Source organism: Schistocerca americana, chromosome 2 (assembly GCF_021461395.2).
Source record: "Schistocerca americana isolate TAMUIC-IGC-003095 chromosome 2, iqSchAmer2.1, whole genome shotgun sequence".
Taxonomy (NCBI): domain Eukaryota; kingdom Metazoa; phylum Arthropoda; class Insecta; order Orthoptera; family Acrididae; genus Schistocerca; species Schistocerca americana.
This window is the reverse complement of record NC_060120.1, coordinates 133,324,279-133,351,769: the sequence shown is the minus strand read 5'-3', so window position 1 is coordinate 133,351,769 and position 27,491 is coordinate 133,324,279. Positions and strand designations below refer to the sequence as shown.

At 42.4% G+C, this 27,491-nt stretch overlaps 1 protein-coding gene across 1 annotated transcript in view; it reads right to left on the bottom strand.

Moving 5' to 3' along the window:
* The window catches only part of LOC124596135 (cytochrome b5 reductase 4), a 343,575-nt gene that overhangs the window by 85,428 nt on the left and 230,656 nt on the right, over positions 1-27,491 (bottom strand). Inside the window, exons 6-7 of the mRNA XM_047135155.1 lie at positions 19,755-20,246; positions 9,466-9,766 (exon numbers count right to left, since the gene is read on the bottom strand). Coding sequence (XP_046991111.1) covers positions 9,466-9,766; positions 19,755-20,246 — 793 coding nt within the window. The remainder of the gene's footprint in view (positions 1-9,465; positions 9,767-19,754; positions 20,247-27,491) is intronic.

Below are 27,491 nucleotides of genomic sequence, written 5' to 3'. Positions count from 1 at the left end.
GGCTCCTATCCCTGTGACCATCTCCAGAGTAAGACTTCGCCTGTGCACCCTCCTATCACCACCTATAACACTCCTGTAACCAGCAAAACATGTACTATCATAGGGAGAACCACCTGTGAAACGACACGTTATATGCCAGCTATTATGTAAACACTGTTCAGCCTTCTACACCAGTATGACTACCACCAAATTATCAATTAAGAAGAATGGGCATAGGCAGAGGGTATATACTGGCAACTCACAATATCCTGTTGCACAGTCTGCTCTACAACATGACACTCGTGACCGTGGTGCCTGTTTCACCACACGTGCCATCTGGATTCTTCCCCCAGATACCAGTTTCTCAGAACTACGCAGGTGGGAACTAGCACGACATCATGTCATTGGTTCTTGCCACTCACCTGGTCTTAATTTACGCTAATTTCCTCCGTCTCAGCTTTTCTTCACTGTAACTACTCTTTGCTTCACTCCATTTTAATTTTCTATATCTTTCACTGTTTTTCCCGTCTATTTTTCACCGCTGCCTCCCACCTCTGCTACATACAATGCACTTAGCTTCTCGCTCTTATTAACTCATGCACAAGTTTCAGTAGTGATCTCTGTCTTACTTATTATCCTATCTTCCACCTTTAAGCTCTCAGGTTTCCAAATCTCATCCGATGCAGTCTCCAACAATCATTTTTTGCTTCTCATCCTGTATGGCAAGTGTCCCCTGACTCACGATCCTGGGGGACTTTCCCAAAATTTACCCATTATCCTAGACCTCTCCAGTCATTTTCCTTCACCCTTCTTCCTTCCCCGTCAACCCTTCAGCCTGATGGAGCCACTGGCTCCGAAAGCTTGCAAATCACAACAGTCTTATGTGTGTGTTCTGCCACCTCTTGGTGAGTATATTTTTCATCTGCTCAATTAAACAATAGTAAAATTAGCAACAAATTCAACCACATATGATAAAGTTAAGTCCCAAAGTCGCAGTAGTCAGATGTAAGTTTGCAGTATCCTACATTCCGCTATGCGAGCGCACTGTCCACCATAAGATACTTGTCATACATGGCAATAGCGTTGTTTGCAATTGCACAGTGCAACTATAAAATATGGGGCTCTGGAAGGATTTAATTGAAACAATAAGGTCCAGCTCTCTGTTGAGTCTGGGAATAAACAATGTGGAGGTGGCGAGAGACTAGTCTCATTTTATTTTTTCATGGTCTTTGTTCTATTTCTTTGTTGTTTGTTTTGTTTTGTTTTGTTTTGTTTCTTTAGTTGTTTGGTTTTGGATATTACGTTTGACATATACTTTGTTATTTTGGAGTATTTAGATCGTGTTGCATTATCTTTGATAGTCAGTACAATAATGAGCAGGCATTGTACTATCCACTGCAAAGAAGTGTTGCATACACATGCACATTGTGCATCACACACATCTAACTAATGTAATATTTTGGTCAAATTTACAGTATGTATCACAATTTTTAAAAGCAATAATTAATAGGAGATTCACATTTATCAAAGTTTTTGTGATGTATCCACTCTTGAACCATGCAGACCTAAACATGTTCACAAATCGAGGGAATGAAAACTGATTATGAATCAAAGATTGAATTATCAGGATATTACTCCCAAATTTACATCTTAGCCATATAGTAGAATTACATCGGACTGTTTTAGAAACTTCTTCCGCGGTATGAATGTGTAAACATCAAGTTGCTGGATTATGCCAGTTCTTCCAGCAGGAAATCATCATACATTGCATGTCCATATTCCTTATTCCATATATTTGTGATAGATCACCAGAAGAGGGTATTATGGGAAAGACCAATTTACACTATAAATTATCACAAAGGCTGTGGTAACTGTGACCATGTAGGAAGCATTAATATGGACTTATTCTGAGCACATGTATATTGTGACCTATGCTGTGACCACATACACTGGGACGAGGGTGGCGACAAAGAGCATGATGCCCTCAGTTTACCTCCGCACTCACATGTATGGTCACCTCATGTTTCCAACAACCCACATCATGCAGCAGTGCAGGTATGGACACTGAACCGCACAGCGCAAACACTGTGATGAGGAAGTGTTGGACTGCCAGACAGTATGATGGGTATGCATTAAAATATGCATGCATTTCAACTGTGTGCCTACAGGTGCACATATTATCGTTTGGTAATTACCATACCCATAAAGAGGCGGCCAGAATTTGCAGGCCGAATGTCGGACTGAAATTCAATAACAGCATTTATAGTGTAACAGACTGAGTGCATACATGTTTACTCCGAATGCAGCATGATGAATCCAAAAAATGTATTACATCTATTATACAAAATCTTCATTCAGCCACAACACAATATAAACTCTATCATTACTCACAAAGAAACATTGCTCGCATTACATTTGATAAAAGAATCCATCAACAATGAAGTATTTGTAGACAGTTATAGAGCTTTGAACTATGATGCCGAAAGTGTATTTCCTGAGGCTGTTGCAGAGGAAGAAGTTTTTGAAGGGGATTGTGAGGATGTTGTGGAAGACAGCAAGAAGAGTAACATTCCAGAATGAGATTTTCACTCTGCAGCGGAGTGTGCGCTGATATGAAACTTCCTGGCAGATTAAAGCTGTGTGCCCGACCGAGACTCGAACTCGGGACCTTTGCCTTTCGCGGGCAAGTGCTCTACCATCTCAGCTACCGAAGCACGACTCACGCCCGGTCCTTACAAGTTTGGAAGGTAGGAGACGAGATACTGGCAAGAGTAAAATGTTATACATTTGGAATACAAAAAAAAGGCAGTTACATTTTGGCATGAAAAGAAGAGAAATAAGAGTGAAAAACAGTCCAACATAATTTCAGAAAGCTTAAGGATACAATGTCACTATACAGGTGAGGAACACAAGTCACTGACGATGAGAAACACAACAAGTCACTGAAGATGGGGCATGAAGCAACACATGATTACAGATTAACAAATATGTATTGGAACAGTTCCAGAAGGCATGCGATAAATCACAACCTGTTCATGACTTGGACATGAAATGATGGGCTTTGAGGGCAAGAGATGAAGTTATTTGTTGTGCCACTTATTCACGGCAGCTACAAAATGGGTTCACCACTTTGAAGTAAGACATAGAATTATTTCCAGGAAGATTAATAAATTTGTTACTCAAAAGCATTTAACAAATAAAGAACAATTAGTAGAACAAGCTACTGCATTTGTGGTAAACGCAAAATCAAATATTGTATCATTAGGGGAGGACAATGTTTACAGTTCGGATCAATCTGGATTTAATTTGGATGGGCACACAGGTCATACCCCATCCTTTAAAGGAACACTAAAAATTGAATGTCTCGCTCAATCATTGAATTTGTTAACCCACAGCTACAAGATAGAGCCAATCCCATCTTCAAGATGTTCTTTTGCTTCAACATCTGGTAAATTAACGTCAGATCTCACTATTAAATGGTTTGCAGATGTTCACTTACCTGCATTTGGTTAATGATGTGTTCTGTGCTTGGATTCCTGGATAGGACAAATGGAAAAGAAATTTAGCAACATAGACGAATGTAATAAGGACACAAAAATTATGATGATTGCTCCTGGAGCAACCAGCATAAGCCAGCCACTTTATGTTTACACATTCAGACTGTGGATAATTTTCTAAAATGCCTTTGATATAAATTTGCTCCAGAGGAATAATATTCTGAAAATTCAATCTCTGATTAATAATCATTTTCTATCCCCTCGATTTGTGAACGTCTTTAGGTATGCTTGGTTTAAGAGTGGGTACATCACAGAAAAACCTGATAAAAGTGAACCTCCTGTTAATTATTGCTTTAAAAATTGTGATACATGCTGTAAATTGGGCAATAATATTACAATAATCAGATGGGCATGGTGCACCATGTGTGTGTGTATGCAGCATTTCTTTGCAATGGATAATACAATGTCACCTCATAATTACGCTGACTACCAAAGATAATGCAACACAACCTAAATACTGTAAAATAACAAAGTAGACATCAAATGTAATACCCAAAATCAGACAACCAAAGAAATGAAACAAAACAAAAAACAAACAAATAAAACAAAACCATGAAAAAATAAAATGGAGTAGCCTCTCGCCACAACCACGTTGTTTGTTCCCAGACTCGACAGAGAGCAACACTTTATTGTTTCAATTAAATCCTTCAGGAGCCAGTCTCTTATGGTTGCACTGTGAAATTGCAAACAACACTATCGCCAGGTATGACAAGCATTGTAAAGTGGACAGAGTGCTCATATAGCAGAATATAGGAGTACTGCCAACTTGTATCTGACCACTGCGACTTTGGGATGCAACTTTATCATATAAGGTTGAATTTGTTGTTAAACATAGTATTAGATTTACTACACATAAACTGTTTACCATTTCAAAAACTGTGAGGTGAAGGGAGGATTTCAAAATATATCAAAATACTTAAAGATGTGAGTGCACAATTGTAAAGTACAGTAGCAACCATGTTGAACATCTTGTTACATCTCCCACTGTTTCAATGATATGTACTCATAAAGATAACAACCACGTTTTCTTCGGGAAGATTTTCACCACTTCAATGTCCATATGGGGTCACAAATAAAAATAAAGCGTGTCTCATGTTTTGACCAGACTACAACATATTCGAAGTGTATCAAAATTGATGAGTGGATCTTGGGTAGTGTTACTTGTAGAATGTATTGTTGCATTCACCGCATTAACTCCAACCAGACCAAGGTATCAATACACAGCCATTTATACCAAAATTCAAGAACTGGCACCAGAGATTCCATTTGACGGACATTTGTTTTCTATCCTACAATGCAAACCTGTAATCAGTGAGAATTTTTGGCTTTGATCAGTTAAGTAGGTGGCAACATCTTATATTTATTGCCGTAGTTCAAGTCCTATTTAAACTGAAGTCTCCTTCCCTGTGATGAAATTTTTAAACTTTTTTATTTTAATGAGCTTCTTAACTGAGCTTTCACAAAATTTGAAACACCAAACACAATATTTGTTGCATTATTCCCTATTTCATGACTGTACACCAGACAGAGCTCAGTAAGAGCATTCCTAGACTGCTTCAATTCGCTATGTTGCTGATCTCTGGACTGGTTGATTGTGCAAGATAATGTACAGAGGGTCCTGCATAACCCTACAATGTAAAATAATGGGAATGACAACAACAGACAGAAACTATTTTGGATTCATTTTTGTAGATTAATTATGACTTAAAACATCTTCAACTCTTATAATTTTAAATAAAGAAAACCCACTGACAACAACACAAAGGTGCTGAAACATATTTGAGTCAATATGGAAAAACATTATTTTGCATAACAGGTGGTTATACCACCAATGTTCATCTGCAAACATGGTCAATCTCAGAGCAGAAAAACTTAGTGATAAAGAGGTAAAAGTATATGAACTGGGCCAGTCTGCAGGTTGGGGAGCAGATGTGGGCTCCCAGAGGGCTTATCTACACTGAGAGGGACCTCCCCCCCACTTCTCACCTCCCATTAATCTGATGCAAGACACACCAGTAATGGAATAAATAACTTCTCCTAACCGGAATACTTGTAACAGTAAAAGTGAAAAGGGAACAGTTTTGGCCTGCCAAATCAACATGGTCTGAAGGGCAGCCTTCATGTCAGGAGCAAGAAACAGTTTTCCAGGCTGCGACATGTAGACTGCCTGCGGGACAGATGTGTCGAGGGTGTAGAAGCAGCCTGCTTATTGAACTGTACTGTAGGGGATGTAAGTGCCAATGAACATGGCTGGGGACAGTCTGAGATGGATAGAAAAGGGGGCAGGGGGGTGGATGGACACAGTGGTGGGGAGGAGGCAACGAACAGAGAAAACGGAGGAAGGGGTGGTGCACAAGGCAGATGGAAGACATTACACTGGCAAAGGCACAGGGATAAGGCTAGTAGTAAAATAAGGCGAGAGAAATAATCAGGTCAGTAGCTAAGTGGGCACAATCCAACATACCCCACAGAATAGAATGCAGCAACAGGTTTCTCATCTCTTATCCATTACAGCCAAAGTGTTAAAGATGTTCCTTCATTATCAGTTAACATTAAAGATATAAGGAAATCTTGACATCTTGACTTCATCAAGGAGAGGGGGGGGGGGGGGGGGAGGGGCAATGTGCGAGAACGACTCCCGCACTGAGTATTCTGTACAAACTTAATTACATATAGAGACAGTTTGTCCATTTCAGGAACTGAGGAATTTTTGCCTGTTATTGACACTGATACTGGCAAGATATCAATCCCACAGATTCCAAGAGTTTTCAGAATGCAAGTTTGAAGTCACATACCATATAAGAAATATTTTTTGTGTGATATAATTAAAAATTAACAGTTCCAGATTTTTCCCTTTACTTGTACTATGAAACCTTGCTTCTTGCCAAATTTCATGATTCTGGGTCAATGGACAGTACCCTTTAGGCCCTGATGAGCGAGTTTTCGAGTATCAAATTGTGTGACATAAATGGCCATATCTTTTGACTGCATTGTCTTGGAAGGTTGAAATTTTTACATTAGCATGAGACACTAGACCTTAATATGTGACATCAATTTGAACTGTAATATGTCTAATTATCCCTGAGAAAATGAGTTCTTAACAGTCTGACAAACAGCACAGACAGACAAGGGGATCTATATGGGTTTCGTTTTTTCCAGGTTGAGGAATGGAATCCTAAAAAGGACTAACCACATTTAAATGTTATTACACCAGGGTAAAAGAGGGATGATCAAAGCAGTTGACAGAGGAGGCAGGGTTGCCTCCTACCCCACCCCCCCCCCCCCCTTTCTCCAAACACCTCATGACACATTCCAACTGATAAACCACCTTTGGGCAAATGTAACGGAGTCAACACTCCCTAGAATGAAGGATCTGAGAAGGCCGATGCTTCAAAAATACACTCCTGGAAATGGAAAAAAGAACACATTGACACCGGTGTGTCAGACCCACCCTACTTGCTCCGGACACTGCGAGAGGGCTGTACAAGCAATGATCACACGCACAGCACAGCGGACACACCAGGAACCGCGGTGTTGGCCGTCGAATGGCGCTAGCTGCGCAGCATTTGTGCACTGCCGCCGTCAGTGTCAGCCAGTTTGCCGTGGCATACGGAGCTCCATCGCAGTCTTTAACACTGGTAGCATGCCGCGACAGCGTGGACGTGAACCGTATGTGCAGTTGACGGACTTTGAGCGAGGGCGTATAGTGGGCATGCGGGAGGCCGGGTGGACGTACCGCCGAATTGCTCAACACGTGGGGCGTGAGGTCTCCACAGTACATCGATGTTGTCGCCAGTGGTCGGCGGAAGGTGCACGTGCCCGTCGACCTGGGACCGGACCGCAGCGACGCGCGGATGCATGCCAAGACCGTAGGATCCTACGCAGTGCCGTAGGGGACCGCACCGCCACTTCCCAGCAAATTAGGAACACTGTTGCTCCTGGGGTATCGGCGAGGACCATTCGCAACCGTCTCCATGAAGCTGGGCTACGGTCCCGCACACTGTTAGGCCGTCTTCCGCTCACGCCCCAACATCGTGCAGCCCGCCTCCAGTGGTGTCGCGACAGGCGTGAATGGAGGGACGAATGGAGACGTGTTGTCTTCAGCGATGAGAGTCGCTTCTGCCTTGGTGCCAATGATGGTCGTATGCGTGTTTGGCGCCGTGCAGGTGAGCGCCACAATCAGGACTGCATACGACCGAGGCACACAGGGCCAACACCCGGCATCATGGTGTGGGGAGCGATCTCCTACACTGGCCGTACACCACTGGTGATCGTCGAGGGGACACTGAATAGTGCACGGTACATCCAAACCGTCATCGAACCCATCGGTCTACCATTCCTAGACCGGCAAGGGAACTTGCTGTTCCAACAGGACAATGCACGTCCGCATGTATCCCGTGCCACCCAACGTGCTCTAGAAGGTGTAAGTCAACTACCCTGGCCAGCAAGATCTCCGGATCTGTCCCCCATTGAGCATGTTTGGGACTGGATGAAGCGTCGTCTCACGCGGTCTGCACGTCCAGCACGAACGCTGGTCCAACTGAGGCGCCAGGTGGAAATGGCATGGCAAGCCGTTCCACAGGACTACATCCAGCATCTCTACGATCGTCTCCATGGGAGAATAGCAGCCTGCATTGCTGCGAAAGGTGGATATACACTGTACTAGTGCCGACATTGTGCATGCTCTGTTGCCTGTGTCTATGTGCCTGTGGTTCTGTCAGTGTGATCATGTGATGTATCTGACCCCAGGAATGTGTCAATAAAGTTTCCCCTTCCTGGGACAATGAATTCACGGTGTTCTTATTTCAATTTCCAGGAGTGTACTCATACAGGGATTGTGTAAGCAAGTAAGAATTGATACAATCAGACCTTAAGAGGTAAGATCCTCACTTCAATGAGAAGATTGTCTATGAAACAAGGGTCCAGTGGCCAGTCTTTATACACAATAATGAACAGAGTCCAACAATTTCAAAACTGAAGGTGGCACCGAGTCATAACCTAGCAACCATACACATGTGAACCAGCTCTTTTATTTGCCATTATCAGCGTGGGCAGTGCACAACCTAGTGCGAGTGAATTACATAACAATGGAAAATCCAGGATGAAATGAAACAACATAATGAAAACGACAGTTGCTACTTACCATATAGTGGAGATGCTGAGGCAGAGACAGGCACAACAAAAAGACTGTTAGAAAACAAGCTTCCAGCCAACAAGGCCTTCTTCAGAAATAGCCTACACACACACACACACACACACACACACACACACACACACACACACGACCCCAGTCTGTCGATGCAGAGGCCAGACCGCTAATCCAGCCTCAGCAGCCAGAGGCTATAGTTCACAAATCCTGTAGGATTAATGTTATTGATCAAACTGGATGGTTAGAGTTTAAATCAAGTGTTTATTTAATATGTTCATCCACATGTGAATGGTGACTTCTTTTAAACTGCAGATTCAAATAAAATTTTAAAAAACAATTAACAATAATTGAACTACGTGGTGCAAGCAGAGCATCGAATACAGGAAAACATATGCAAGCAAAGTTCACTTTACTCCACAGAAATTCACAAAACTCATCAACAAGCATTCAAAGTTTCATAGTGCAGTTTCTCAGTACCAAACATGACCAAGCAAGGTGGCACAGTAGTTATCACACCGGACTCGAATTCAGGCGGACGACTGTTCTAACCCACATCCAAGCCAATCATAACGTGAAATAAAGATCATTATGCTGAATACTCATAGTGAAAATATGTAGATGGCATTTTATATTATTTATATAAAAACATATTCCTTCTACATGTATATTTACAGGAAATTATTAAGCATGAATTTATTACAAATTACACACATCAAGAATATAAAAAAAAAAATCTGTTCATGTTTAGACTTTAACAAATGGAAAATCTAACTGGCTTACCATATACTGTTAGATGGATCAACTCCCCACTTCACTAGAGACAGCATTGGTGTGATTCCAGTCCCTGCTGCCAGAAGATATAAATGAGACACAGTCAATAACCTTGATGGGTCAAATGAGCCTTCAGGACCACTTATTTCCAAGGTATTACCAGGGGCCAGATTGCATAACCATGGAGTAAGCTGTCCATTTGCATATTCTTTAACCATGAGGCATATATGTTCAGCTTTCCACTGTGGAGGAATTTCTTCCAGACTTAATGATGGTGGTACTGGAGTGTAACAGCGTGTAACCTGCAAACCTGGCAATGTTTTCATCTCAGTGTCTTGTTATATTAAAAATATCAAGAAAACAAAAAACAGCTATCTATTAAGTCCAGTTTACACAAAGATGCTTCATTTATTTACCAACCAAAATAATAAACAGTGGAAGATCATTTAGACTGGTCTGGCTAGGCTTCCTTATGTGTACCACTAGTACACATCATGAAGCCATGGAATAATTCATTAAGAAAGTTATTTAACATAATTTGTATTTAATATGGCCACAAGCTGATTATTTACATATAAGTGACAATAAAAGGAAAACAACAATATGGAAAGGATGGATTGCTACTCGCCATATACAGGAGGCATTGAGTCACAGACAAACACAATGAAAAAGCCCACTAAAATATTAAAGCTTTCACAAAAAGCCCTTCTTCTGCAGTAGAAAACACAAAACACACAAACACACACACTCTTCAGACAAGCACAACTCGCACACCTGTGGCCACTGCCTCACGGTCCTGACTGTGTGACCGCATCTCATTGGAGCAACAATCACGGATGGGTGGTGGGTTGAGGGGGCAGGGGGGGGGGGGCCAGGAAGCAGGACAGCAGAGTGTAGGTGGGGGAAGGTGTTAGTGCTGCCTGACAGTGTGCAGGGGCTAGATAAGGCTTTTAAGTGCAGTGTTGGGGGGCTGTGCAGTGTGTGGTTAGGGGAGGGGAGGGGAGGGGAGGTGAGGTGCGGGACAGGGAGGGGGCAGGTGCGGGGCAGGGAGGGGTGGGGAGGAGAGGGGAGGGGTGGGGAGGAGAGGGGAGGGGAGGGGTGTGGAGGAGAGGGGAGGGGTGTGGAGGAGAGGGGAGGGGTGTGGAGGAGAGGGGAGGGGTGTGGAGGGGAGGAGAGGGGAGGGGTGGGGAGGAGAGGGGAGGGGTGGGGAGGAGAGTGGAGGGGTGGGGAGGAGAGTGGAGGGGTGGGGAGGAGAGTGGAGGGGTGGGGAGGAGAGTGGAGGGGTGGGGAGGAGAAAGGAGGGGTGGGGAGGAGAAAGGAGGGGTGGGGAGGAGAGAGGAGGGGTGGGGAGGAGAGAGGAGGGGTGGGGAGGAGAGGGGAGGGGTGGGAAGGGAAAGGGGCGGGTAGGGAAGGGAAAGGGGTGGGGAGGAGAGGGGAGGGGTGGGAAGGGAAAGGGGCGGGTAGGGAAGGGAAAGGGGTGGGGAGGGAAGGGAAAGGGGTGGGGAGGGAAGGGAAAGGGAGGGAAGGGAAAGGGAGGGAAGGGAAAGGGAGGGAAGGGAAAGGGAGGGAAGGGAAAGGGAGGGAAGGGAAAGGGAGGGAAGGGAAAGGGAGGGAAGGGAAAGGGAGGGAAGGGAAAGGGAGGGAAGGGAAAAGGAGGGAAGGGAAAAGGAGGGAAAGGAAAGGGACCAGGGAACAGGTGGAAGAGAGGTAGAGAAGGGTAATAGAGTTTTACTGTGCTGGCATATTAGATGGTGTGTGTACTAGGGAACTGGGAGGCTGTGCTGGATTGGAGGAAGGAGAGGACAGAGGTAGAGAAGGCGAATGGACTTGTTGCTGTGCTGGCTGTATACTCATAGATGGAGTAGAGGCACAGAAGGGGATAAGTGGGAGGCTGGGATTAGTGAATTTTTAGGCCATGGGGATTACAACAAAGAAGGATATAGTGTAGGGAGAGTTCCCACCTGCACAATTAAAAAAAGCTGGTGTTAATAGTAAGAATCCATATGGTATGACCTGTGAAGCAGTCATTAACGTGAAGCAAATCATGTAGGGTGGCACGTTCAGCAGCTTGGTAGTCCAGCTGTCTCTTTGCCACAGTTTGGCAGTGGCCGTTAATCCAGATAGTCTAGTTGTTAGTTGTCATGCCTTCGTAGAAAGTGGCACAGTGGATGCAGCTTAATTGGCAGCTCACACGGCTGCTTTCACAGGTGGCCCTGCCTTTAACAGGGTAGATGATGACAGTGACAGGACTGAAGTAGATGGTACTGGGAGGACATATGGAACAGGTCTTGCTTGCATTCAGAGCTATGGCAAGGATATCAGCTATGAAGCAAGGCCCTGGGAGCAGGGGTGGAATAGGCATGGACAAGTATATTGCATAGGTACAGTGCATGGATGTGAGAAGGATTATGGATATCATATTCCTCATTTCAGGCCACAATGAGAGGTAGCTGAAATCTTACTGGAGAATGTGATTCAGCTGCTCTGGTCATGGATGCTACTGAGTAATGATGGGAGTGCTCCTTTGTGGCCAGACAGCGGGTATGTGGGAGGTGGTAGGTGACTGGAGAGATAAGGCACAGCATTCTGGACAGGGTTGGGATGATAATTTCTGTCTGTGAAGGCCACTATCGGAGTCTTGGCATATTTAGAGATGGGCTGCTCATCATTGCTGATGCAATGACCATGGGTGGCTAGCGTGTACAGAAGGAACTTCTCAATATGTAATGGGTGCCAGCTGTCAAAATGGGTTGTTGTCATGTTTTATGTGAATGGAGGTGGATATGTAGCCTTCATGAGGTTGAGGTCAACATCAAGGAAGGTTGGGTTAAAGAGAATGAGTTGAGGTGAATGGGGGAGACGATGTTGAGGTTCTGGAGGAATGTGGATAGGTCATCCTAAACTCTCAGTCCAGATCATGATGCAGTCATCAGGGAATCTGCATTAGGTGAGGCATTCGGGATTCTCGGCAGTCAGCAAGGATTCCTCTAGATGGCACATGAATAGGCTGGCATAGGATGGTGCCATATGAGTGTCCATTCCTGTACCTCAGAATTGTTTGTAGGTGATGCAACCCACAACCTAAAAACTGATTCTCTAATCCTAACTACCGACATACGTTCCACCAGTGTGCTTTCAAACCACAGGGACTACCTAATGCAACGAATCTATGAGCTATCAGATGCGTCCACCTACAAACCCTGCCGGAGTGACCTCTTTCCAGAAATCCAGCAAGATCTTCAGTCCCTCCTCGAATCCTTAGGTCCATTCTAGAACATCTCTCTCTCTCTCTCTCTCTCTCTCTCTCTCTCTCTCTCTCTCTCTCTCTCTCTCTCCCCCCCCCCCCTCCTCCCTGACCCCCCCCCCCCCTCTCACCACCACTGCTCCTTGTACTTCTATCTTCTACATGCTTCCTAAAGTTCAGAAATGCAACCACCCAGGATGCACCATTGTGACTGGTTGTTGTGCCACCACTGACAGAATGATCCACACTGCAGCTTATTACCTATAACTTACCTTCCTGTATAAAAAACATCAACCATCTGCTTCACCCACTCTGCACAGTTCCCATTCCTTTATCACCTCGCACCCTGCTCGTCATGATCAATGCCACCTCCCTCTACTCTGACATCCCCAATGCCCATGGCTTTGTGCTACTGAACATTATTTTTCCAAATCCCCAACTGACTAAACCAAATTGCTTCCTACTGGTAACTATGACCAACTACATCCTCACTCATAATTACTTCTCCTTTCAAGGTATCATCTACAAACAAATTCGTGCTACAGCAAATGGCATTCACATTGTACCATCTTACGGCAACCTATTCATGGGCCACCTACAGAATCCTTCCTAACAACCCAGAAGACCAAACCCCTCACTTGGCTCAGATCCACTGATGACATCTTCATGATCAGGACCGAGGGTAAGGAAGCCCTATCCATGTTCCTCCAGAACCTCATCAACTCCCCCCTATGCTTCCCCCAGTCCTCCTCAAACCAACATACCACTTTCCTCGTTGACATCCACCTTAAGGATGGCTGTATGCTTCCCCTCTTGTCCAGAAACATATCTACCATGTATTGTCTCTTCCAGTCACCTACCACCTCTCACACATCCACTCTCTTGACTTAGTGCCACCTACAACTAGAGCAACTGAATCAAATTCTCAGCTGGGGTTCTGTCTAACTGTCATCGTGCCCTGAAACGAGGAGTATCCTCCTCACACTTCTCACAATATTCTTGCCCATCCCTACTCCACCACTGCTCCCTGCCACGAGCCTCGTGCATCATACCCTTGGAATAGACTTCAATGCAAGACCTGTCGCATACATTTGCCCTCGATCATCTACTCCAGTCTTGTTACAGGCATCTCCTATCGCATAAATGGCAGGGGCATCTGTAAATGCAACCATGTGACCTTTGAGCTACACTGCAAACATTGTGCTGCTTTCTATGTGGTCATGACAACTAAATAGCTGTTTGTTTGCATAAATGGCCACTGCCAAACTGAGGACAAGAGACAACTGGACCATCCAGCTGTTGAACATGCCACCCAACATTATGTGTTCCACTTTTTAATGACCGTTTCACAATCCATGTCACCTGAATTCTTCCTGCTAACACTGACATTTTTGATTTGCACATGCTAAGAACTCTCTCCACAACATATCCTTCATTTTTATAATCCCCACCCCCTGGCCTAAACCTCCACTAGTCCGTCTCCCACTTGTCTATTCCCTTCCCTGCTCCCAGTCACATCGACTTTCCCACTAACACACCTGCAAGTCATTTCCCCTTCTCTCCCTCTGCCCTCTCTCCCTTCACCCCTCCAGCACAGCCTCCTGAGTCTCCCAAAGCTGCAACTAACAGCCTTATATTGCCCTATGTTAGTCCCTGCAAGAGTTATTTTGGTAACACAAGGAAGTATTGAATTTATTTATGCCACACAAACAAGAAGTTTCTAAACAAAAATCCTTGCAGGATTAGCAGTCAAGGAAGAAATTAGATATAAGAGAATCACACCACAATCTAGACCAGTGACGTTCAGCACTGCCTGTGCACACTTGCCTGCATGCACACAATGTTGCACTTTAAATACATCTTGTTGAAGTACCATTGAATTAAGGAGGACTGAAGAATAATGGATACAAATTTTTAAGACCCGTCAGGTGGATTAAATAAAATGCTTTACCTCCAAATGCTAACGTATAGCTTTTGTAGATCAAAGATAAATCCTACCAAGTGATGCTTGCATACGAAAATCTATTGTTTGTAAGATTAGGTTATTAAGTGCAGAGTGAATCTTTTTGAATACACAGTGGATGTGGCTGGTATCTTTCTGTAGCTAGTATGATACCCATCATGTAGACCTTTTCTTTGAACAAATGACAACCTCATCTAAAGTCAATGTGTAGACTTTTTCAGCATGCATACTGGGTTCATACTTTCTTAAGACACAGTCAGCTAGCACTTCTCAGATTTCAGGGTTTAGGACAGCATAAAAATAAATGAAGTGTAATCTGTTTATAACCTAAAAGATTGTCCTTTGATTCCAGCAATCACATGGATTTTGCCTTCTGTGCTAGTTGCCCCCCCCCCCCCCCCCCTTACCGTTTCTGCAATGTGTTCAGCTAATCTTTCCTTCCCCCTACTATTCAGGTGCAGGCCACGATTAGTGTATCTCACTTCTCAATTGCAGTAGGTCTCAGCACAAATATGAGACACTGTTTCAGTCAAAAGCAACTCGCTAAGCTCTTTGCTTGTCATGATATGATTTTGGAACAGTATTTGTAAAAGCTTTCCGCTGACATAACAACAACTGACTGGATCATAACAGAACAGGCCAAATTATAAGCAAAACTGCCTTGCCAATCAAACCACGCAGCAGAACCACCTGACCTTTGGGACTGAGGGCTCTCTTTTGTTCAGAGTTACTGTCCAGAGCAGATACTAAATGGCTTAGTCTTCTTTATCTTTTCACTTCCCTTCTCCTCAGGCTTCTGGAGTTACCTTCTCTCACCAAATGATAAGCCGTACCATCTAATCGCCATTACAATATATAAATTATATTTTATTCAAGGAAGGAGTATCAAACATTCAAAAAGGTACATGCTACCCTTGGAGCAGCAGACCTATTTCAGAGTAGTAAATCATCCTTGTTAAGTGTCTTGAAAAAGTTAGGATTTCTCTACAAATCCATTTCTGGCCACAAGTTATTAATGGATATTGCAGCCTGGCAATGCTACTTTTTTAGAGAATTAGTAGGAACGGATTTTGATATCATTTGGCTTGATAAAACATGGGTGAATGTGGGACAGTTCAAAAAACTGCTGAGCAGACTATACCATCAGCTGCAGTATACCAACTCCAATCTGCACAAGGAAAGGAATAATTGTAGCACATGCCAGAAATTCGAAAGGTTTTATTTCTAATTGCCTGCTACTGTTAACTTTAAACAAGGCCTCCGATTACCACAAAGAGATGAACCATAATAATTTTGTGAAATGATCTGGAAACACAGTTGTTCAAAACCTAACAGAAAGACTATCATTGTCATGGATAATGCTCCACATCATTCTGTTATACAACACAAGGTGCATACAGAGGCAACAAAGAAAAACTACATTGTTTGCTGGCAAGAAAAATGTAAGGTATGTTTGGCAGTTACCCAACAATGGCAAAATTATTAGAACTTGTCTCAAAATACAAGCTAAAGAACTCTGTTCACACTGCGGTTGGAATAGCAAAAAAAATTACAGGCATAAAGTGCATAGGCTTCCTCCCTACCAGCGCCACTTCAGTACAACAGAACTGATTTGAGCTCAGGTTAAAATTATATTGCAGCAAAAACTAAAAAACTACACTAACCGAAGTGGAGAGGCTTTTGAAGGATGCAGCTAAAACAGTGACACCAGAAGACAGGCAAAATGTAGTGAACCATGTGAAAGGAGTGATACAGGAAGCATGGAACAATGAAGGTGTGTGACAACAGTGCATCAAAGAGTTGATAGTATCTGTCACTATGAGCAGTAACACTGATAGTTTCACTGGCTTGGACTCTGAATTAAGCAGTGTTTTCCCATTGTCTGATTAATATGCAGTGTATAGTGTACTTTAATGAAAATCTTACTTCCATTACATCTTGTGTTTGTGACTTTATTGACGTCAGTTTCTCTTTCTTGTTGTGAGGCTAAGGAATACTGTTCAACCACCTCCTATCATCTCCTTATGGTAAGTTAGTCTGCAGTTTAACTACATTTCATTTTGTGTAGACACCAAAACATTATTTTATGTTCATAATAGTTCTCGAGATATGCAATGATAACAAGGAAACTTTACTGGATATGAAAATTTTCCTGTTTCAATAAACAACGTAACACCAGCACTAACCAAAATTAAGAAAAGATTTTTGACACGCTTAGAGATACCACTGAGATCAATGCTATACGTAAATTGCAGGATTTTTACATTATTTTTGCAGGTGACACACTCTTTAAATTTCATCCCTGTTATGAGTTAAATACCAACACAAGTATGTAAAAACACCTTTTTCACAAGCATGCACAACACAGAATAAAAATTTCAAAAGATTTGTTGCTGAGTGAAATATTTTAGTAACCAACAAAAATAAAATACTATTGCTGTGGAAGTGTTAGTTTTTTAAATATGACATGATAAGTTTGAAGCTGTTTATGAACAGTACAACTTAATCTGTTTCAAAAACTTAACGTTACTCTTTCATCAATTAAAATTAAGGATAGACGTCTGCCATGCTGAGACACACTGTACAGGTCTATATCGTAAGCGAATTTGAGATGTTTTACTTGATTTTTGTGGAAGACACAGGTTTTCAAGTGATTTTTTTATCATTGCAGAAAGTGATGCACTGTGGTGGCTGCCTGCAGACTTTACTTGATGTGATAATGCTGCAACTTTGGAACTTAAAAGTCAATTGACAACTAGTTTAAATCAGACTATAGGAATCCAGCTGAGGATTAAATGTTTAAACAGCTTTCAATCACAGACTGAGCCTCAAAAAGAAAAAAAATCAACTTCTTGACTCCCACAACAGATCAGTTAATTGCACATATGATAAAAGTTGTGGCAATCAATGGAATACAGTTGTTGCACTGAATCCGGGGAGGGATATGGAGAGAAAACTGGGTACGCAGTGACTGTACAAAGGGATTTTAAATACCCACATTTAAAAAAGCAAATATGAAAAAGTGTTCCACTTGGAGTGGACCACATTATTACCACACTCCCTACAGATACTGGAATTGATTCAGGAAGAGACACTGAGACTTATCCTAGGAAGGCAAGCTGCAAAAGATCAGCATGTATTTGGAACTAATAAAGGAGCAACTGCCCTTAATTCTGCATTCCAATAAATGACGGAAAAATTTTAGGAGAAAGGAGAGGACCTGATAGTAGCGTTCCTAGATATAGAAAAGGCACATGACGGTATGCCAAGGTATAAAATATGTGACTGCATGGAAAAATCAAATACCACTAAAATCTCTAATAACAAAATCTCAGATGCTGTGTGATAACTGTGTGAGCAGTGTACAAGCAGGAGACAGAAAGCCAAAATGATTTACGAAAAAGAGAAATGTGCAACAGGACAGTTTCCTTTCCACCATTACTTGACATCACACTCAAAAGACATCAAAGAAGTGGAAAAAGAAGACCTAAATGCTGTTGTATTTGCAAATGAAGTCACCATCTGGGGTAAAACCAATATGGAAGTTATAATATTATTGTTCTCACGGCTCATCCAAATACTGAGATGTGCATATGAGCCTAGTGAACAATAGTTTCAGTGATTTGTGAGAGTAAGTAAAACTGCATCTCTGGCTACAGCAGTGAGTGGGTTTTTGGCAAGAAGTCATAGTGAATGATTCTATGGGCCGATCACAACAATCTGACTTACCTATGGATAATGATAAAAATTCATACAAAATGGTTCATGGTTTAATTTAATTACTAGTCAGATAGCTCATTTGAAAGCAGTGGCCTATAGTATTCTGTTCAGTCTTGTTGTAGTGGAGAAAGCCAAAAATAACAATAAATGGTAATTATCTATCTAAAATTTCCTGAAATCAATTAAAATCGATTTCAGAATTCATACCACATCCCCCTTTAGAAAAATGGGAGAAGAATATCTCTACAAGATGACAAGCAATGAGAGATGTTATACAGTACAGAGAAAACTGGATCTGTGGAACACCGATTCAAAGCATTTAATTTAACTGTGAGCAAAACGAGACTGTGACAATGCGAACTAGTAGAGCACACGCTACACATAACTTATTTTTGGAGGGGGAGAGGGTTGAGAATGTAAATATTTTCACATATCTTGGTAGAACTGTGGCAACAATGTATGAAAAGATAAACAGCTACTTACCCTGAAGATGGGGAGAGCTTACTGACATTCCTCCAGAACCTCAACACCTTCTTTCCCATTCGCTTCACCTGGTCTTCCTCTTCCCAACAAGCCACTTTCCTCAATATTGATCTCCACTTTAAGAATTGCTGCATCAGAACCCCTATTCACATCGCACCCCACTAACAATACCTTCGCTTCAACAGAAACCATCAATTCCACATCAAGAAGACCCTTCCATACAGCCTAGCCACCCACATCTCTGTATGTTCCCACAGGTTGCATTAGCGTCTTCCCCGCATGTGCCCTGTAATCTCTCCAGCTCCCTGCACCACGCCTCTTCCTTGCACCTCCTACCCACCCTAACTAGACTGTTTCCCTCATCAGGTGGAGTTGCTGTTGCAATCAAGCCTTAGTGTTTGTTGACAGTTGCTATACGTGTGCAAATCATTTGTGTGTGTGTGTGTGTGTGTGTGTGTGTGTGTGTGTGTGTGTGTGTGTGTGTGTTTTTCCTTCTAAAGATGGAGTTGAGCTTTCATCAAGTATTTCTAGCTTTTTTTGATTCTGCCTGTCTGGGACTCAACAGCTCCTATACACAGTGAGTAGCAGTGTACACTTTCCATATTACTGTTATCCAGTCTTTGACTTCCCACTGATTTGGTATAGCTTTTTACTATGGTTTCATAAGAATATAGACTTCAACTGAGAAGATAAAAAAGAAGATATTTTTCATTACAATGCAGTAAACAGATTTTTTGAGTGACAGATTAGTTACTGATACTGTGCTGACACAACTTTGTATACACAAGTTATGACTTCTTGTGCTAATTATTACTTGCTACAAATTCATATATTTAAGACTGATGTGACCTGTGAAATATCAATACAGTAATCAAGGGCAATGCCAACCTTCTATGTCTGCATGAAGTTTTATGTGATGACCCAATGGAAACAGGCTGTATATCTTCTTCTTAAAAGATAACACAAACAATTTGGTATTGTGGGATACTGGTAATACAGTCTCTATGTTCATCATATCATGTTCTGATTCACCTTGTACTGTACTTGTGCTTTCGTTGTCATCACACGGTCTTCCGAAGTTTGGCCACATTTTTTCTGTCCTTTTCTGGAACTGTATCTCTACCTTTTCCCTACTTGCAGTAACAGAACACGGCCACACAACATCCTCTAAAAGATTGTAGTGCCAGAAGTGTACATCCACACCGATTCTGATAATAACTTTAAGTTCTCTCTCACCACTAAGACACACCTTTACATATGGGAACAGTACTTTAGTATAGAAAATTAAACTAAGCGATGAAAGCTTCTGATACCAGTCCATGCGTGGTCTCTGAACACCTTTCTTCACTTCTGCCTGTGGGATTTTTCCATTCACCAAATCTACAAACGAAACAAAATATCAAATGAGTATCAAAAATATTATGACATGTACTGAAACTAGCTATGAGCACTAACCAAACTTAACGTCTACAGAAGATGTCTGGATAACAAATTTGTCTACCATCCAAAACACTTTTTTACTGTACATAATAGTTCAGAATACAGGAGAACAGAAGCTTTTGAAATGTGGTGCTACAGAAGAATGCTGAAGACTGCATGGGTTGGCTGAGTAACTAATAAGGTGGTACTGAATGAAAATAGGGGAAAACGAAATTTACGGCACTACTAGAGTAACAGAAGGGATGAGTTGGTAGGATAAATCCTGAGGCATCAAGGAATGGTAAATTTGGTAATAGAGGGAAGTGTGGGGAATAAAAATTGTAGAGAAAGACCAAAGCCTGACGTAAGCAAGCAGGTTCAAATTGATGTAGGCTGCACCAGTTATGAAGAGAGGAAGCGGCACAGGATAGACTAGCATGGAAATCTGCATCAAACCAGTCATCAAACTGAACAACAACATTTTAAAAAAGAAAGAAACCTGGGAGGGATGGAGGAGGGGGGATGGAGGAGGAGGGGAGAGGGGGGAGGGGAGAGGGGGGAGGGGAGAGGGGAGAGGGGAGAACGGGAGAGGGGAGGGGGAGAGGGGGAGAGAGAGAGAGAGAGAGAGAGAGAGAGAGAGAGAGAGAGCAGCTGCAGCTGTAGGAGTAGGGTAGGGTGTATGACGCAGTAACAAGGTAGCAAAAATATCAGGAATAATGTACTATTATCAAATCTGAAGAATGCACAAACATACATCACAACTGTCAATTTCTTACAAACCGTGTGGAATGCGTAACACCTAAACACTTGATAATTCTCATGAATACACAACACATGGAGACACTTTTGTGACAAACAAATGTTTACAAACAGGTAACACATTCAGAAAGTTTAGTTTCCCATAAGATATTGAAAAATGTACAATTTTTAAGCAAATTTCACTGACCCACATGGATTCCAATTTAAGACAAAAGGAAAATTCGAAATTAGATAAATGTATGTATGAACAATGTGCAGTGAGTAAGTACCCGTTTTGGGCAAAACACTCATAAAAACACATTTTTACAAGAAAAACCATTTCTTAAACTATTTGCTACATAATTATCACCATAGTTCAGAAATTTTTCATCACAGGAAATCAACTTTTCTATGCCTCCTTCACGGAAAGATGCCAAAACTGCAGGCAGAGACTGCTAAACAATGTTTTTGCATCATCACTATTGACAAAGCCAGTTCTCCAAAATCTTGCTTGAAGTTCAAGAACAAGTGGTAGTCTGAGTGAGAGATAGAGGCTGTACAGCAGGTGATCAAACTGCTCCCAGCCAAACGCTGAATATGGTTTCGAGTGACTCCAGCAAAATAGGAATGTGTGTTGTCATGAAGCAACTCAATGCACTGACTGAGCATTCCATTCCATTTCATTTTGAATTGTGTACCGAAGTTTTCTCAAAGTGTCACAGTATAGTACCACACTGATGGTTTCACCTCTGGGAAGGAACTCAACAAGCAGAAACAATGCAAAGAATAAAAAAATGAAAACTGTTTTCAGCAATGGCTGTCTTCACTGGCGGCATCTTTCTGTGAAAAGGGCACAGAAAAGATGGTTTCCTACTATGACAAATGTCTGAACAATGGTGGCAACTATTTAGAAATGTAGTATAAGAAATGTTCTTCCTTGTAAAAATAAATTTTCGTCGAGAAAAATGTTTTACGAGTTTTCCAAAACAGTACTTACTTTCCGTACATATCTCATATAATGAGAGAGATTTACAATACTGTAACCACTTTTCTGATTCTACAGGTTTTGTAACAGCTTCTACATCAATATGCCAGTCTTTGTCACAGAGCAATATTTAAGCATATACTTCACAATAAGTAAAGATACCATCATCAGAAAAACAGAGAATACATGTACTACAAGTAGTAAATAAAGTGTACAAAGGCACACACTATAGTGGTATGCAGACATAGATGTAGATACTACTAGCCACAGAAAAATACTCAGAAACATCATAGCTAAAATAGCAAAATACTTGAAAAACAAAGTTCTGCATCATCTGCTGTTAACAGATCTAATAAATTCTTTTGCGATGGTATGTACAGAATTATCAAATTTATTACATGTGACGATGTAATAAGGAATCTGAGCTCAGATATTAAGAAATGTGTTACTCCCCCTCATGTACATAAATTTGAATGACTAGATTGTGCAGTATATCTTGATGCACCCTTTGTGCTGAAGCAAATACAAGTGAACATACAACAGTGAACAAGAATTCTCTTCTGTTTAATCACTAAGCATGGATGAGTAAATGGCATCCAGTCATATATGATACACATTTGCTTGTGTTACACGAGTTGCATGAGTGAAGGAGTACTGCAATGAAAATTTTTCTGGGCTCCAAAAGATATACAGCACAAATACCAAATATGATTGGTATAAAACTGTTGAAGCACTCTGAGGTCCTACTGGGGGTGTGAGAAAGACAATCAAGTCATTAGATGGGAACCAAGCGAGTAAGTACAAGTTTTTTAATAGTATTTATTGAAAATGAAAAGCACAATACACTTACTTGAAAGAAACAAGCGTAAATATGTTTCTATTTGGTTGATTAAAATATATTAAAAATATATGAACGATGTGATTATGCTCATTACTTACATGGATGATATATCACTGTTATGTCAGAGACATACGATGATAAATAATAGTAGTTTACATGGGATCCCACTGTTTGTCCTCTAACAAACAGCATAACAGATTATAACAAGTAGGCTGTGTGACAAATTATATATGAGGTTTGTCCGGAAAATACATATAAAAGTTAAATAATGTCTTTATGTTACAGGTTGCAGTCACCGCCAGGTGGGACTACTGCTGTAACCAATCCCATCAACGCTCAGTTCGAGTCAGAGCACTCTGCGTGAAGGTGGGAGTGTGCGGCAGCTTGTTGACAGTTACCCTCTTTCACCTGCCGTCGGCATGGAGCTCTCCCTGATTGAGGAACAGCGCGTCAACATCAAGTTTCTTGCAAAGCTAGGCAAGAATGGCCGTGAGATTTTTGAGTGTTTGAAACAGGTTTACAGAGAGAATTCTCTGAAGAAACCAACCGTCAACAAGTGGTTAAAAAGGTTGCGGAATGGCCGACAAGAAGTGAACGATGACCCTCGCCCAGGACGCCCGTCAACATCGAGTTCCAATGCAAATGTTGAATGAATTCGGGCTTGTGTTCTTAAAGACTGTAGATTGACAGTCAGAATGATTGCTGATGAGCTGTCAATACCCAAAACAATTGTTCACAAAATCCTGACACAAAAACTTGAAATGAAGAAATTGTGTGCGAAAATCGTACCGAAGCTCTTGATGCCAGAACAGAAAGCATAGAGGGTTGAGTGCTGTGAGGATTGGTTGGAAGCAGAGGAACGAGGGGACTTTCTCAACCGAGTCATCACTAGAGACGAGTCCTGGTTTTACGAATTCGATGTGGAGCTCAAATCTCAAAGGAAGGAATGGAAACTAGCAGGAGAAACGAGAACAAAAAAGTCGCGAAAAATCAAGGTCCAATGTGAAGACAATGTTGATTGTTTTCTTTGATTCTAGGGGCATTGTTCACAAGGAATTTGTCCCTTCCGGCCAGAGTGTGAACAGAAATTTTTACGTTGAAGTTCTGACATGTCTCATAGCTCTTGTGGCCCGAGTTCGACCGGAGTTGGCAAAAGGGGGCAGGTGGATCCTTCATCACGACAATGCACCCGCTCACATGTCACTCGTTGTGCGCGAGTTTTTGGCCCAAAGCTCAATCACCGTGACAGAGCACCCGCCTTATTCACCCGATTTAGCCCCATGTGACTTCTTCCTGTTCCTGAAATGCAAAATGGTGCTTCAGGGGCGGCACTTGGGAGATGTGGAAGACATCAAGGCGGAATCCTGAAATTGCTTCACCTATGTCATTGCAGACATCATACATTATATGATATATAGCAGCTTTTAAAATGTGAAGCAGTCACTAATGTACATGTCTCAAGTTGCTAATAATCAGAGTGTAAATACTATGCTTTCTTCAGGTTATGTTGTTCATCAGTAATTAGTGTTGTGTTTTTAAGTTTCCTCCTAAATGTAATTTGAAGCCAACGAATAGTGTTAACTGACATATGTGGGAAATTCTGGACTTTTGCCATGCAAAGTACATACCGACTGAATTCTGAAACGACTGGGAATGACTCAACAACCAGCAGTAACTAGCCAACCGGACAAGGATGTCAACAGCAAGTCATCTGAAAGTAAACAGGTGGACAACAAGAGGGGGACAGAATTGAGATGACACAGCAGGATAACACATCCAACGGGTATGCCAAAACTGAAAACCTGAAGATGTAGCGAATCTAGAACCAAAGCAACGGTATGTAGCGTGTTCCATACCAGAGTGCAGGGAAATCATAACTGACTGACTGAGTCACTGTGCTTCTGGCTTTTAAAGGGCAGCCAAGAGTGCTGGTAGGCCAGCAGGACACGGATGGGCGATGATGGCCAAGGCAGTGGGAGCTGCAGTGACACCTCCACTTCCTTACCCGTATCCACAGTAACTGCCTCAGGTGCACTAGAGTGTAAGCTCCTGTGTGGGTGTAGTATTGACAAAGACAGCCTTTCAAGATCCAAATGAACTGCTGTCAGCAGCAGTCAGAAGGCACGAACAGAGTTGGTTGGTATTCTGTTGTTCCAAATCCCCTCACAGATTAATCACCACAAGGCACTGCCCGTGAGTGACATCCACTATCGCCAGCATCCATAAGGGTTTTGCCCCATATGAATATACCCACACAGCTCAGCAGGCCAATAGCACCCAGCGTTTTGGGTCCATGGTTCCTTAGGCTGTTAGGCCTGGAGATGGAAGAGAGTACGCAGCTGCTGCTCATGGAGTAGCTCTGCCAGGCTATAATTGCAGACAGGAGTGGTGCCGTATGCTAAGAAACATCAAGAATGCAGCTGTGGTGGTTCAATCACCCCAACTTTGTGGAGGCGATTGGAGGTTCAACCACACCAACTTCATAAAGGCGATCGATCTCCTGCTTAATGGCTGTCTGTAGGGAGACAGGAATGTGCTGTACCTGACAGAAACAGTGCATTGTGTGTAGAAGCAGGGATACAAGAGACTAGAAATTAGTTGCACACTCCAGGCCAGGTTTGAATGCAGGCACGAAGGCAGTGCAGAGATTATCAAGTTCCTGGAAGGAAACTCTGAGAGATGGCCTGAACCTCATCGGTGATGGAGAATCCAAACAGAGAGAAGGCATCCAGACTGAAAAGGATGCCAGCAGAGTGACTGTAAACAACAGACAGTGTGATCAGGTGTGCGACATTTTTTCTAGGCACCAGTGATTGTGAATTGACTATGAAGGATTCAAACTGTCATCATAAGCAACCAATGTACAGGAGGACAGGGTCAAGTCAGGAGAACCCTGATGAGTTTATGTTTGAAAGTCGATCAAGGAAACAGTAGCTCTTTTGTCCAAGTGGAAACGGACATCCTTGTTCGCAGCTCTAAGGTTGAAAAACAACTTAGTAACAGAAGGATCGCCCTGGCAAACAACTGCCTGGAGCTTATGCACCATCCCTTGGCATATGTGGCGAGCCGAACCCGACTGTATCAATGCTTTACGACACACAGTTTGGAAATGCCCATCTTTTCCACAATGGGTGCAGTGCAGCCAACAAACAGGACAGTCCATAGATGTGTTTGCTGCGAAGCAATCAGGGTAAGTCGGAAGACCCACATACTTACCCTGATGGGGTGTGACTGGCTGTTCAGAAGTCATTGACATATCAGAAACCAACGAATCACAATGACGTCAACAGGGAGAAGGCTTACGAGAATTCTGCCCGAGGCAGGAACTGGATCGCTGATACTTGTGGCCAAGCAATTGGGGATTCATTTGCTACTTGTGTAATCTCAAAAGAGAGTGAAATTTTCAAAATTTCATCCAAGGAAGAGCTGTCCAGTGTGAGGGTCACAGCATGCACTTCCATACCAGAAGCCAACTAGATCACTACTTATCAAGTCAAAGAATCTGCGTATGTGGTCTTGCAAACCAGTTTGCACATGTGAAATCACAACAGAAACTTAACCCTTGCAGATCTGTTACCAATGAGTGATGTGACTCATCGGGTTGCTTGAGGTATTGGTGCAACTCAAGGTGCATAGTTACCATATGGACTTCAAAAACGATGAACAGATCATCTCGATCATAAGTGCAACAGGATTCTAGAGTGGTTCCAACATCTTTAATAAGAAAAATGGTTCTGGGGAAGCCCAAGAAAGGGAAAGCGACCATTGTAGAGCATCAACAGAAACCCAAAAGTACTGGTTCTGCAACTGAAAGTATGCATCCCAATCTTCTTTGGCATTGTTAAACAGTGGAAACATGGGTAGCTCTCTGCCCAGGTATTGACCACGAACTGGATGGGTTGGTTACCCTGAACCTGTAGCTGACCCTTCAAAAGCTGAATTTCCTAATGGGGTGAATCAGTTTGCTGCTGCTGATGCTGTCGTCGTTGTCGTCATTGAAACTGCTGCTGGAGCTGCTGCCGCAAGTGCAACTGTTGCTGTTGCACCAGTTGCATGAGCTTGGTATCTGTGGGATGCTGCTAACCTTTTACTTCATTGACAATTACAATGACTGAAGAATCAGCCGAAGATGGATGACTGACCAAGGTCAACAACAGCAAGTTCACCTGAGTGTACACAGATGGATAGAAACAATAGAAATGGCACAGCAGAGTAAGAAGTGCAGCAAGTAAATGAAGATCGAAAGCCTAAGACACAGCAAATCTAGAATGAAAAAGAACGTTGTGTAGCGAGACCAATACTAGAGTGTTGTAAAATCATTACTAACTGACAGAGTTGCGCTGCTAGCCCCAAAGGGTAGCCACAAGCAATGGTAGGCCAGTAGGATGGGTGTGGCTCCATAGCCAAGGATGCAGTTGTGGCATCAGCGCTCACAGATTATAGTAGCGCCTCCTAGCAGCTGTCGTCAAGGTCCATGCCTTCCAACAGGCTTTTGATATCACTGGGCTGTCATAGCAGAAAATAATTCTCTATAAATATGAAAGTTTTGCATTGTGCACCAAAGTGCCAAAGAAACTGGTATAGTCATGCGTATTCATATGCAGAGATACGTAAAGAGGGAGAATACAGTGCTGCAATTGGC